The sequence below is a fragment of the Gossypium arboreum genome, chromosome 6, assembly GCF_025698485.1.
Source record: "Gossypium arboreum isolate Shixiya-1 chromosome 6, ASM2569848v2, whole genome shotgun sequence".
Classification (NCBI taxonomy): domain Eukaryota; kingdom Viridiplantae; phylum Streptophyta; class Magnoliopsida; order Malvales; family Malvaceae; genus Gossypium; species Gossypium arboreum.
The window spans coordinates 69,185,595-69,200,103 of record NC_069075.1 but is presented as its reverse complement, the minus strand read 5'-3'; the positions used below and the strand labels follow the sequence as shown (position 1 = coordinate 69,200,103).

Sequence of the window (14,509 nt, the reverse complement as noted above, 5' to 3'; positions counted from 1 at the left end):
AACTCTTGCCGCTCCCTGTTACCAAAATAAATGCTCTTTGATTGCCATGAGTTTCGAACCCTGGACCTCCTTGCCAACTCTATGACGCCACCTTCCTGCCTCTTCACCACAGGCTCTTTTTGTGTCATATTTTATCCCCAATTAAATATAAAGTCTAAAGGCCAAAGTCTAGGTTCCCTTAAAAAAAACCAGAATAAATGGCAAGAGCCAAGGCTTGAACCCAGGCTCCCACACAACCTTAATTATGCCACAACCACTAGACCACATGCTTCTTTATGTCATTTATTTAACACAATAATTTAAAAGGCCCTCATCCAAGCATCTAGGTTTTTTTCACTTAATACCAAAATATTTGCTAAAGCCGAGGTTTGAACCCAAGATTTCTCCAACACTTCTTAGGGCCATTAACCACTAAATTAGACATTTAATTTTGTCATTTTATTGCACAATTAAATACCTAAATACAACCTCCTTACAGACCCACACTCAAGGCCCAATACTTCTAGGCCCAAATTCGGGGTGTTACACTTTGCGGTGAGGATCTAAACTTTTATTGAAGAAATGGAATGAGGCATGAATGGGAGCGATGCTAAAACAACCTATCATGAAAAGGAGGACTCGATGCCCGTGTGTGCAAGAAAGCTTCTTGTTGTCAAAAGAAGCCTAAGTATTCAAAGTCTTGAAAATAAGCAACAATGGGAGAACATCTTCCATTCCCGATGTCAAGTACAAGGAAAGGTTTGTAGCTTGATTATCGATTGTGGTAGCTGTACCAATGTGGCAAGTACCCTTATGGTGGAAAGATTAAGCTTAACAACCACCAAACATCTGAGCCCCTACAAACTTCAATGGCTCAATGACGGTGGTGAAATCAAGTTAACCAAACAAGTGCTCGTTACTTTTTCAATTGGAAAATATGAGGACAAAATACTTCGTGACATAGTTCCCATGCATGCAGGACACTTGTTTCTTGGAAGGCTGTGGCAATATGATCGAAGGGTCACCCATGACGGGTATACCAACCGGTATACGTTTAAGTATCAAGGAAAGAATATCACTTTGGCTCCGTTGATGCCAAAGAATGTTTTTGAGGTTCAAATGAGAATGAAATCTTCTGTAAATCAATTGAAAGAAAAAGAAAAGAATGAATTTGAAAAAGAAAGAAAATAAAATGAAAAAGAAATGAGAAATGAGAAAAAGAACACAAAAATAGCAAATGAAAGAGAAAAGAAAATGAAAAAAGAAAAAGAAGAATGAGAAAAAGAAAATGGAAAAAAAAGTTTGATTGCAAAAAAAAGAGAAGTCCAGAAAGCATTTTTATCAAGACAAACCATTATTGTACTTCTATACAAGGAAAATCTTCTTAACACTAACGAATTTTCCAAGGATTTTCCTTCTACTATTTTGAACCTTTTACAGGATTTCCAAGACGTTTTCCCAGAAGAGACTCCGAGTGGGTTACCACCCCTTCGCGGGATCGAGCACCAAATCGTGCCCAGAGCTATTATCCCAAACTGTCCTGCCTATAGAACGAATCCTGAAGAAACCAAAGAGTTACAAAGGCAAGTCAATGAATTGATGAAAAAGGGCTATATTCGAGAAAGCCTTAGCCCCTATGCCGTTCCAGTTCTATTGGTGCCAAAAAAGATGGTACACGGCGAATGTGTGTCAATAGCGTGCTGTAAATAAAATCACCATCGAATACTAACATTCGATCCCTCGGCTAGACGATATGTTTGATGAACTAAGTGGAGCCAAATTATTCTTGAAAATCAACTTAAAAAGTGGATACCACCAGATTCGTATGCAAGAAGGCGACGAGTGGAAAACTGCCTTCAAAATGAAACATGGTTTGTATGAGTGGTTGGTCATGCCGTTTGGCTTAACCAACACTCTTAGCACTTTTATGAGACTAATGAACAATATTTTGAGACCTTTCATTGGCAAGTTCTGCATTTTTTATTTTGATGATATTCTCATCTATAGCAAGACGTTGGAAGATCATGTGTTACATCTTAAGTCTGTCCTTGAAACTTTATGTAAGGAAACTCTATTTGCTAATCTTAAAAAATGTACTTTTTGTTCTGATAAAGTTATTTTCCTTGGTTTTGTGGTTAGCTCGCAAGGATTGGAAGTTGACCAAGAGAAAATAAAAGCTATTCAAGAGTAACCAAGAATTACAACCATTAGCCAAGTTCGAAGCTTTCATGGGTTGGCAAGCTTTTATCAGCGTTTTGTGCCCAATTTCAGCACTTTGGCTGCGCCATTAACAAGTTTGATAAAAAATAACTCTACATTTCATTGGGGAGATGAGCAAGAGAGATCTTTTATTGAGATTAAAAATTGTCTTACTAATGCACCTTTACTTTCTTTGCCTGATTTTTCAAAAACCTTTGAACTCGAGTGTGATGCATTAGGTGTTGGAATAGGTGTTGTTTTAACCCAAGACGAGTGACCCATTGCCTACTTTAGTGAGAAGCTTAACGAAGCCTCACTCAACTATCCGATCTATGATAAGGAGATGTATGCACTAGGTCGGGCTCTCGAGACGTGGCAACACTATTTGTGGCCAAAAGAATTTGTGATTCATTTCGATCACGAAACATTGAAGCATATCAAAGGCCAGCATAAGTTGAATAAGTGGCATGCTAAATGGGTCGAGTATCTTAAGTCATTTCCCTATGTAATTAAGTATAAGAAAGGTAAGGATAATGTGGTAGCCAATGCCCTATCGATGAGGTATATATTATTGTCTCCACTTGAATCAAAATTGCTTGGTTTTCCTTTCTTAAAGGACTTGTATGCTACTGATGTTGATTTTTATGATATCTATTCTGCTTGTGAGAATTTCACTTTTGAGAATTACTACATGTATGACTAGTATTTATTCAAAGAAGGCAAGTTATGTGTTCCACAAGGCTCTGTCCGAGAACTACTTGTCCATGAAGCATATAGTGGAGGCCTCATGGGACACTTTGGTGTTCACAAAACCTTAGCAACACTTAACGAACATTTCTATTGGCCTAGGATGAAGCGAGACGTGGAGTGAATATGTGAGAGGTGTTTGACGTGTAAAAGGGCCAAATAAAAGGCTCAGCCACATGGTTTGTATACTTCTCTGCCCATGCCCGATGCATCTTGGATGGATATATCCATGAATTTTTTCCTTGGATTACCTAAGATGGAAACGAGGAAGGATTCTATTTTTTTATAGTTGATCATTTTTCTAAAATGTCCCATTTTATAGCTTGTACAAAGACTGATGATGTTGTTTATATTTCAAATCTCTTCTTTAGGAAATTTGTTCACTTGCACGAAATTATGTGAACCATTGTTTCCGATCAAGATTCAAAATTTCTTAGTCACTTTTAGAGATCTTTATGGACTAAACTCGGGACCAAACTATTGTTTTCAACTACTTGTCACCCTCAAACGGATGGACAAACGGAGACGGTCAACCGAGTCCTATCCACCTTACTACGAGCTGTCATTTGAAAGAATTTAACATCATAGGAAGCTGTTTGCCTTATGTCGAATTCGCCTACAATTGCTCTGTTCATATGTCAAACAAACATACGCCTTTTGGAGTAGTTTATGGTTTTAACCCATTAACGCCCCTAGATCTAATTCCTTTACTTAACAATAAATTAATTCATGTTGATGCTAGGAAGAAAGTTGATTTTGTGAAAAGTCTACATCAAAAGGTACGACCCAATATAAAGGCAAAAATCGAGTCATATGCATAACAAGCCAATAAGGGGCGCAAAAGGATAATTATCAAAATCGAAGATTGGGTTTGGGTTCATATGCGTAAGGAACGCTTCCCAGCCCAACCACGGTCCAAGTTGCTTCCTCGAAGAGATGGACCCTTTCAAGTTCTAGAACGCAAAAATGATAATCATATCGGCTTGATTTACTGGGTGATTACAACATAAGTGCAAGCTTTAACGTGGATGATCTTTCCCCCTTTGATGTAGATTTTGACTTGGGGAAAAGTCGCTTTGAAGACGGGGGGAATGACGTGACCACGCCCTAAGGCTCAACAAGCTCTAAGCTTGATCCCATCGAGTTACCCAAAGGACCTATCACTTGAGCTCGGGCTAAGCGCCTTCAAGAAGCTGTTTCAGCTTTAATCGTTCAACTTTGGAATGACAATGAGCTCCAAGATGAAGGAATAGATCAGCCCAGCTTATTACAAGCTCCATGCACCTTAGTGCAACTGATTTCAGCTAAACTCAAGCTTGCCGAGCCTTATCTAGCTCAAATCAACTCACTTGAGCTTAATTCAGCTCATTTGAGCTAAACTTAGTTTCTTTCTAGCTTGTTTTCTTTACCATTTAAATAAATTAAGTGTTTGCTTTAATTATAATTATTAATTAATTATTTGCTACAGCTCAAATCTAAATTTCATAGCTCATTTCAGCTCATTAAGTATTTTCATATAATTTTGAGCTAGCCAAAATTATTATGTCAGATAGATAATATTTAATTTTGTTAATTTGTGATAATTAATTTGTCTTGATGTTATTTCTCTGAGTTTAGTCAAATCTATGAAGAATTAATTGTGTTCATTTCCCTTATAGATTCAGCTGAATATAGGAGAGCATTTAAGCTAGGTGCATGCACAGTTTTATTCAATGAATGGGAAGATTCATGCACAACCAGGTTCAAGGCCAAAGAGGGTTCATGAATGGTTTGCTACATGAATTTCTAACTGATGGTTGGCTTTCCTAAGTACCTATTCGGCCAAGGAGTAGTTATCTAATTAATGGCGTAAGTTTAATTCATGAATGAAGTTAAAAGAAGATGCATGGACAACAAGTTACAATGAATGGGAGAATGCATCTAGTTCTTGTTACATGAATTGTTTGTTGTTCATTTGGCTTCTCTAGGTGACTATTCAGCCAAGAAACATCTATTGGATGTGACATACATGCCATAGCTAAATTTGGATCACCTATTAAACTCACATTCATTCATCTTTTTCAAGCCATTACCTTGGTCCATGAAGCTACCCTTTGAAGCTCCAATCAGTTGAACATAGACCTATTTTATTTATGAACATTTTCTAGAATATTGCAGCATATTCATAGCCGATTTACTTAGCTATTAAGCTTGGACATTTGACCATTCGGCAATCCTTTTCAAGGCTATAAATAGTTTGTTCAAATCTGTTGTAAAGGACTTTTGGCCAAATTATTAATGAAACTTTGTTTTTGTGAGGTTTACTCCCTCTCAATTTTCGTACGAGTTTTGAGAGACTTATTTAGTGAGCTAGTGGCGTCAACCGAACTCCTTTTCTGAACTTATCACCTAACTTTGGTGTGGCGTTCTTCTATTATTCTACTTTCCATCCGACAACTTTAAACAATATAAGATTTGGGGTGATACTAGATATAGTATCGAATCTTTCTTGAAGTTTATGCTCGTTCACCATTCCAACCAACTATTTTTTCTTCACTTGTTATTCTAAACCGAGCCTATCCAAATCCTTCCTATACTTATGTCTTTCTAGCCTAATCTACTATCTAAGACTTAGCCAATTTTGAAACCTCATTTTATTAACATTAAACCTAATTTTGAAACCTCATTTTATTAACATTAAACCTATTAAGCCAATTCAAACAATTTGCCAATCTTGTGAACGACACTTCTCGAAGACGATCAGGCAATCATACTTGGATTCGACTCAATCGACCAAGCTGGATCATGGCAGATTTCTTCTATGACTGCTCAGAGATGTATGTGAAAGTGTTATGAAGCTTATCTTGCCTTTGTGTTGAATACGAAGGAGTCTGAGTTGAAAATTAAGTCAATGCCGGTAGTATGCGAATATCCATATCTATTTCCGAAAGAGTTGCCCGGATTGCCTCCAATTAGGGAAGTTGAGTTTGGCATTGAATTTGTTCTGGGTACTGCACCTATTTCGATTACTCCGTATAGTATGGCTCCGATGGAGTTAAAGGACTTAAAAGTCCAGTTACAAGAGTTAACAGAAAAAGGTTTTGCTAGACCTAGTTATTCTTTGTGGGGCGCACCGATGCTATTTGTGAAAAAGAAAGATAATTCAATGAGATTGTGCATTGACTACCGAAAGCTCAGTAATGTAACCATAAAGAACAAGTACCCTTTACCAAGAGTAGATGACTTGTTTGACCAATTGAAGGGAGCCACAGTATTTTAAAAGATAGGCTTGAGGTCCGGTTAATACCAGTTGAGAGTTAAAGATTTGGACGTACCGAAGACTGCATTTTGGAGAAGGTATGGTCACTATGAATTTTTGGTTATGCCTTTTGGTTTAATGAATGCTCCTGCGGTATTTATAGATTTAATGAACCGTATTTTTTGACCATACTTATATAAATTTGTGGTTGTTTTTATTGACGATATACTAATTTATTCTCATGATGAGACCGAGCATGTCGAACACTTGAGAACAATTTTGCAAATCTTGAGAGACAAGCAGTTTTATGCTAAGTTTAGTAAAAGTGAGTTTTGGCTTCGAGAAGTCAGATTCTTGGGGCACATTGTTTCAGGTGATGGCATTCAAGTAGATCTAAGTAAGATTTAGGCTATTATTGAATGGAAACAGCTGAGGAATGTGTCAGAGGTTAGAAGCTTCCTAGGCTTAGCTAGTTATTATAGACAGTTTGTTAAAGGATTTTCCATGATTGCTACTTCGATGACGAGATTGTTACAAAAGGATGTCAAGTTCGAATGGATGGAAAAATGTCAACAGAGTTTTAAGAAACTAAAGGCATTATTGACTGAGGCTCCAATTTTAGTACAACCTGAACAGGAAAAAGAATTTGTGGTTTAGAGTGATGCATCCTTGAATGGATTTGGCTGTGTACTTATGCAAGAAGGCAAGGTGATAGCTTATGCCTCGAGGCAGCTGAAACCGCATAAGAAGAATTATCTGACGCACGATTTGGAATTGGCTGCCAATGTGTTTGCTTTGAAGATTTAGAGACATCATTTGTATGGTGAGAAATGTCTTGTGTATACTGATCATAAAAGTTTAAAGTACTTAATGACTCAAAAGGATTTGAACCTACGACGATAGAGATGGCTAGAGTTGATAAAAGATTATGAGCTAGTGATTGATTATCACCCGGGGAAGGCGAACATGGTCACCGATGCCTTGAGTAGGAAATCCTTGTTTGCATTGAGGGCTATGAACACTCAGTTGGCCTTATCAGATGATGGTTCGATTCTAGCTGAGTTAAGAGCTAGACTAATGTTTCTCCAAGAGATTTATGAAGCTCAGCAAAGTGACGGTGATTTGCAAGTCAAAAGAGTCCAATGTAAATCGGGTATGGAATCAGATTTTCAAATTAGTTTCGATGGTTGCTTTCCAAGAAAGGATTTGTATTCCTAAGAACACCGAGTTGATTCAGAAGATTTTGCTTGAGGCCCATAGTGGTTGTTTGTCTATGCATTCGGGTAGCACGAAAATGTACAATAACTTGAAGAAATTGTATTAGTGGCCGAGTATGGAAAGAGATATTTCTGAGTTCTTTTCGAGATGCCTAATTTGTCAACAGGTGAAAGCTGAACACCAAGTACCTTCAGGCTTACTTCAGCCTGTGATGGTTCCCGAGTGGAAATAGAACCGTATTACTATGTATTTCGTGATGGGTTTGCCTTTGACACCGAGAAAGAATATACTATATGGGTTGTTGTAGATCGATTGACAAAGTCGGCACATTTTATCCCAATACGCACTAAATATTCACTTGATAAGTTAGCTGAGTTGTATATTTCTAAAATAGTGAGGTTATACGAAGTGCCTTTATTGATTATATCGGCTAAAGATCCAAAATTCATTTCGCGATTTTGGAAGAAGTTGCAGGAGGCTTTAGGTACAAAGTTAAATTTTAGTATCGCTTTCCATCAGCAGACCGACGGTCAGTCTGAGCGAGTAATTTAAATTTTTGAAGATATGTTGCAGTGTTGTGTCCTTGAGTTCCAAGGTAATTGGGAAAAGTATTTACCATTGGTAGAATTTGCCTACAACAACGGTTTTCAGTTGAGTTTGAAAACGGCGCCTTATAAGGCATTGTATGGGCGTAAGTGTTGAACGCCTTTGTATTGGACTGAGCTCAGAGAGAAACAGATTCACGGAGTTGATTTAGTCAGAGAAACCGAATAAAAAGTAACGATAATACGTGATTGTTTGAAAGCTGCTTCAGATAGACAGAAATCGTATGCAGATTTGAAATGAAAAGAGATTGAGTTTCAGATCGGTGATAAAGTAATTTTGAAAGTGTCTCCATGGAAAAGGTTTTGAGATTTGGTAGAAAAGGCAAATTAAGTGCACAAATTTATTGGACCGTATGAGATCACCGAGAGAGCAGGGCAGTTTCCTATCGGTTAGCCTTACCATCTGAATTGGAAAAGATTCATGGTGTGCTCCATGTGTCTATGTTGCAGCGGTACCGATCTGATCCTTTGCATGTGATTTCACTGACAGAGGTCAAAATTTGACCAGATATGACTTATGGCGGTTAAGATTTTAGCCTGGGAAGTAAAATAATTGAGGAATAAAAGTATTGCCCTTGTGAAAGTTTTTTACCAAAGCCATGGGGTTGAAGAGGCTACATGAGAGACCGAGGAAACCATGAGAAACCAATACCCAAACCTTTTCACTGGTAAGATTTTCGGGGACAAAAATTCCTAAGAGGGAGAATTGTAACATCCCGAATTAGAGCCTAGTCAGAACAGTGGTTTCAAGACCACAAATCCCAAGTAGAAATAATTATTTTATGATTATTAAGAGGTCTATGACATGATTGTATGCTTGTGTGAAAATTTCATGAAGAAATTTCATTGATAAAGTGTCCAATTTCACATTTAGGACTAAATTGCAAAAGCTACAAAATGTAAGTTCTAGAAGCCTTAAGCATGAAATTTTCATGGATTATTAATTAGAGGCCCTTAAATAGCAATTTGCCCAATTTCTATAATTATGGACAAAAATGGGCATGAATAGGAAAAATTTGAAAGAAAGGCCTTAAGGGCATTTTTGTTATTTTGTTAATAAAAGAATAAAATGGGAAAATAAAGCCAAAATTTGACCATCTTCTCCAACCCTTGGCCGAAATTCTCAAGCTCTCCATAGCTAGGGTTTTTTCATCTTTCAAGCTTGATTGTAAGTACATCCTAGCCCCGTTTTTAATGCTCTTTACATTTTTGAAGTCTTCGTAACCTGATTTACTTATTTCTACCATTATTTTAAAGTAGGGTTCATGATTGAAATTTGACCCATGTATGACATGCATGTGTTTTAATGTTTAATGGATGAATATGAATGTTTTATGTGTGACAAACATCTTTTACCAAGTGATTTCTAGTGAAAATGGCTAGAAGGACTTATTTGTAAAGTTTGTAAAATGGGTAGTAAGATGTATGATTTAATGAGAAATGTGGGCTTCTATGAGTATGTTATAAGTTTGACTAGGCTTGGATAACAAAGAAAATGAACACATTTCATTTTACGAGCCTAGGGACTAATTTGTAAATATGTGAAAGTTTAGGGGCTAAATCATAATTTTGCCTAAATATAGTTTTTGGACTGATTTGAATAATGTTAAGATTAAATGAGCTGATTTCCTATTATAGATCAAGAAAAACGGAGTCCGGACCTAGACCGGAGAAAGAATAAGATTTTGGACTAAATCGAATTAATTGTCCATTTTTTGTATCGAAGTAAGTTCGTGTGCAAATAATGCAATGATATATCATGTTTGAATGTTTTATTTATGTATGAATCTCTATGTTTAATTATTATGATGAGTTCATGAACGAATTTATTGTCTATGAGCATGACATTGTGAACGAGTTCGACGAATATGTGTTATTGAGAAAATGTCGTTTGAACCTTAGGAATAATTTAGGATACAAAGTGACATGTCACTAGGAACTATGTGATTATGAGCTCATGAAATTATGTGTGTATGCGATTATGTGAATCCGGGTGCTAGTCTTGTACGTTTTACAGGTGGCTGGGTAGCCCGGCATGTGTTGCGGGCACTTGTCAACATGTGTGAGCAACCGGAGTAGTTACGTCCTAACTGTTAGCTTGTGTGAGTAGGCCCATGATTAGCTCGAGAGTGAGCAATGTGTGATTATGCTATGAGGTAGCATGTGGCTACGTTTGAAGCACTATGTTCAAGTCTTTTGTGTATCCGATAGTATTCCGAGTGCTCAATGGGTAAACCTGTGAGTTATTCAAGTAAGTCAATACTGAGGAAATATGACAATGTGTTACGAGTTGGTATAGGTATGTATGAAAAACTCATATAAATAAGCTCGGTATGTGATGAACTTTTGGTAAGATTGAATATGTGTAAGTTATGTATACAAATTTAAGTTATTCCTATGAATTTATGATGACACATATGGTGTGTATATATATATATATATATATGATTATGTTGCTATTTATTTCCATGTGAACTTACTAAGCTTTATGCCTACTCCCCTCTCGTTTCCATTTTCTTATAGTATCGCCAAGCTAGCTCGGGGATTGAAGGATGTCGGAGACTCGATCACACTATCAACTGGATATTTGGGTATAGTTAGTCTCAACATTTTGAGTATGGCATGTCTAGGAACTCGGTCTTTTTGTTATATGTCATATTGGTCTAGCCAAATGTGTTGGCTTATGGTAATATTTGATTCATTTTGTATTTGGCCATGTGATATGGTTCATATTGATTATTTGGGTTGTAACCCTAATTAATTATGCATGAATGCAATGTTGATGTGGTTGCTTGTGGATGAAATGTGTGATGAATGGCATATATGCTAAATGAATGAATCGTGGCGAATAAGTATAACCAAAGCTATGGTATAATTGAGTAAATTGGAAGTAGGTTTACCATGATGAATAAATATGAAATTGGTGTGGGATGCTATATGAAAGCATGATGGTTTGGATAGGTGATATGTTGACATTACAAAGTCATGAATTAATCAAGTTTATGAGTATTTGGGTTACTAAATATACTGTGTTGCATGCCATCAAAAATGTATGAGTGAATGAGCATCTAAGGGTGACAAATGGCTTGGAAAATAGCCTCAAAGTTGTCCACATGGGTAGACACACGAGCGTGTGTCGAGGCTGTGTGTGACACACGGTCTGTCCCATGGGCGTGTGATTCGATCGTGTGTCCCCTACACCCTAATTAATGCAAATAGAGTGCCCAGTAGTAAACATAAGGGTAGAGATACGGGAGTGTGTCTTTGCCATGTGAAGGGCACGACGTTAGGACATAGGCGTGTGCCCAGCCGTGTGAAGTCTGCACCTGATTTTGGAATTTAATTTGCCACACGGTCTGAGCACACTGGTGTGTGACTTGGGTAGGTGAACCTATTTGTGCTGATATATCATAAACAAAGAGTTACACGGGTTGAAGATACGGGTGTGTCCCAAGCCACATGGGCGTATGTGACCACACGGTCTACCCACACGAGCCTGTAACCCAGTTTCATGAAAAAAAAATTCTAAAGTTTTTCTAAAGGGACAACTTCCATGTGTATGAATGGTTTTAAATTCAATGAAGTTTTATGGCCGGTTGTTTATGTTTGTTGGTGTTTAAGTCCAGTAATGCCTCGTATCCTGTCCCGGTGTCGAACACGGGTAAGGGGTGTTACACTGAAATTAAATGTTGAGCTAAAAAGCCTTGAGTATGTTCGACCAAAGAGGATGCATGAACTTTAATGTGCTGCTTTGATCAGCTGAATAATCTTGAAGAGTTTAATGACATCTTGAGTACTCCAATGGACATTAGGTGTAAAAGCCAAATGTGAGCAACCCATTGTGTGTGAATGCACAAAATTGAATGGGTAGCTAGTGTTAAAAGAATTCCCAGCTTGTGTGAAAGCTCTTAAGGCTGCTTGGAGAACTCGATGGTCAGGTTAGGAGAAATGAATCATCAGCTCATCTTGTCCTTTGATGTTCACGAAAGGTTGCTTGGAGGAGCTAAACCATCAGCACGCGTTTCATTCAAGTCGTACAATGTATATAGCTGCACCAATTAATTCAGAAAATTAATTAGCTTAAGACATGTTAAATTCAGTAGTAGCTAAGACACATTAAAAACATGTATTAAACTAAGACACATTAAACACTTTAATTAATAGATTCAGCTTAAAACAAATTTATTAACACTTATTTATTAACTTAGCTAAACTAACTAAATTAACTAAATACTTTAGCTTATTCAACCAGCTAAGGAATGCATAAATTAAACAGAGCTGGAATTAAGCTCATTAAGCTATGGTTGAGCTAAATCAGATCGCAAAAGATTGCAAGGAACGCTTGGCTGACTGGTCCATGATCAATCAATATGCCCAGCTATGGTCTCACCCCATACTTGGTCAACTCAGGCCAAAATAGCCTCCTTGAAATGTTTGGCTCGTGCACGAGTTATGGGACCTAAGGGCAGCTCCAAAGGCTCCTTGTTTGCACTTGTGTGGCTCGAGGCGTAGCCGTATCAAACACAGGCGTATGTCTCAATCGTGTGTGACACACGGCCATGCGCACAAGCGCGTGGTTTGTTCGTGTGTCCCTTACACCTAATATTCAAAAACTAAATTGTCCACACGGCCTAGCACATGGGCGTGTGGCTGGCCGTGTGACCCAAGTTAGAGAGTTACACGGGAATGGACACAGGCTGGGACACGGCCGTGTGCCTCACATCGAATGCCCACACGGCCTGGGACATAGGTGTGTCACTTGGCCTTTTGAATGACACGGCCTGGCCACACGGGTGTGTGTCCCCTGCACCTAAGTAAAATTTTGAAATTTTGTAAAAAAATTTCTAAGTTCCCGATTTAGTCCTGACTTGTTTCTAACTCATGAATTGGGCCTCGAGGGTCCATTTAAGGGGCGATATGATTGAATATGTTTAGTTTTGGATATGAATAGTAAATAACATGAATGAACTGTATATTATTCTTTAAATTTCGGTAATGCTCATGAACCCTATTCTGAAGACAAATACGGGTTAGGGGTGTTACACACATCATGTGATTCGACAAGAAGGACTTGAGATTTGCCCAAATGCAAGGGGCCCAAAGTTAAAATGAAATTTATCATTTGGGTTCTTTATGATATAAGCCCAACACTAAGCCAGAGAGTAGTCTCTGATAAAATGAAATAAGATAGAAATGGGCCAAATCTTCAAGCTCAATCTGATCATGAGCCAAGCTCAAAATTAATGATGGTCCAAGTCCTTCATGTGAAGGATGAACCTCTTGATGGATTTGAATAATTCATGGGTGATTTCAAGACTTTGTATTAAGTTTTATGTTCAATTTAATAAGTTGCATTTAAGTTATCCCATAGATTTTTATCATGTGTTTTCATATGCTATGTTTAAGCATAAGTTTGTGTCATTTTTAAGTTTTTGTTTTTATCATATGTTATGTTATTTATGTTATGACTTTGTATTAAGTTTTATGTTCAATTTAATAAGTTGAATTTAAGTTATCCCATAGATTTTTATCATGTGTTTTCATATGCTAACTATGTTTAAGCATAAGTTTGTGTCATTTTTAAGTTTTTGTTTTTTATCATATGTTATGTTATTTATGTGTGTGTGATACGGGTGATGTGCATAAAAGTGAAAGCAGATCGTAAAATTTGTTCAAGTAATGGATTTGACCTAGGGCTTTAAACGTTGGGAAAGAAACTTAGATTTTGACAAACCTGAAACGCAATCAAATCCAAGTTAGATAAAAAAATTAAAATATATAACTAAGATAATTAAAATAGAATAATAAATCTATGATTAGAACAATAAGGAAGAAAATGAAGAAGATAGATGGAAAGATAAAAACATGGTTTATAGAAGTCCTAAGAAGCCTTAGAAACACGAAAAATCCACAACGCCCTTCAAGTGGCTCTAATTTCCCCTCCAATAAAGAAAACTTAGCAAGAAAAAGTTTGAAGATGATCCCTACAATCTGAAAATATTGTTAAAACCCTTCTAAAAGAAACTCAAGAGAAATTCTTGAAAAGAAAACTCAAAGAGAATTTATTAACTGAAAAGAGAAGTTGAATAATAATGAATTGTGTGATTTGTGTATAATGCAAAGACCTATATATAGGCTAGCTAAATAAATCTAAATAAAACTCTTAAGTATACTATAACTCTAATTAATCTAAATAAGAAGTAGTTTTAAACTAAACTTTCTTTTTGACATAATAATTATTAAAAATTTAGAATAATAAAATAATTAAATAATAAGAGCTGATAAATACAATATTGAGCCCATTTATAATAAAAATTAAGCCCAAAACCCGAACCCAATATGATTTAAACTTGAATTAAAAGCCCAAAACTCATAATTCTGTCATAATCCCGTCCAAAAATTTTGCTCTCGTAGTTTTCACTAAAATAGTCATAACTTGAGCTCCTAGACTCAAAATTAAGTGATTCAAAGTGCATTTTGAAGTTAGGAGATAGATCTTTGAACTTCATGGAGACATATCAAC

At 36.8% G+C, this 14,509-nt stretch overlaps 1 protein-coding gene across 1 annotated transcript; it reads left to right on the top strand.

Annotated features, from left to right (window-relative positions):
* Positions 1-573: 573 nt before the first annotated feature.
* LOC108459190 (uncharacterized) lies at positions 574-6,184 on the top strand. The gene is made up of 3 exons (XM_017758544.1): positions 574-1,116; positions 1,420-1,650; positions 5,792-6,184. Exons 1-3 carry the CDS (start codon positions 574-576, stop codon positions 6,182-6,184), a joined length of 1,167 nt encoding a protein of 388 aa, XP_017614033.1.
* Positions 6,185-14,509: the final 8,325 nt, after the last annotated feature.

What these genes read in the sequence shown, in the direction of transcription:
- LOC108459190 (XM_017758544.1), top strand. Translation starts at nt 574, where the DNA reads ATGAATGGGAGCGATGCTAAAACAACCTATCATGAAAAGGAGGACTCG. An exon ending in AAATGAGAATGAAATCTTCT is followed by an intron (nt 1,117 to 1,419) that starts GTAAATCAATTG and finishes AACCTTTTACAG; the next exon opens with GATTTCCAAGACGTTTTCCC. An exon ending in TATTGGTGCCAAAAAAGATG is followed by an intron (nt 1,651 to 5,791) that starts GTACACGGCGAA and finishes TTGAATACGAAG; the next exon opens with GAGTCTGAGTTGAAAATTAA.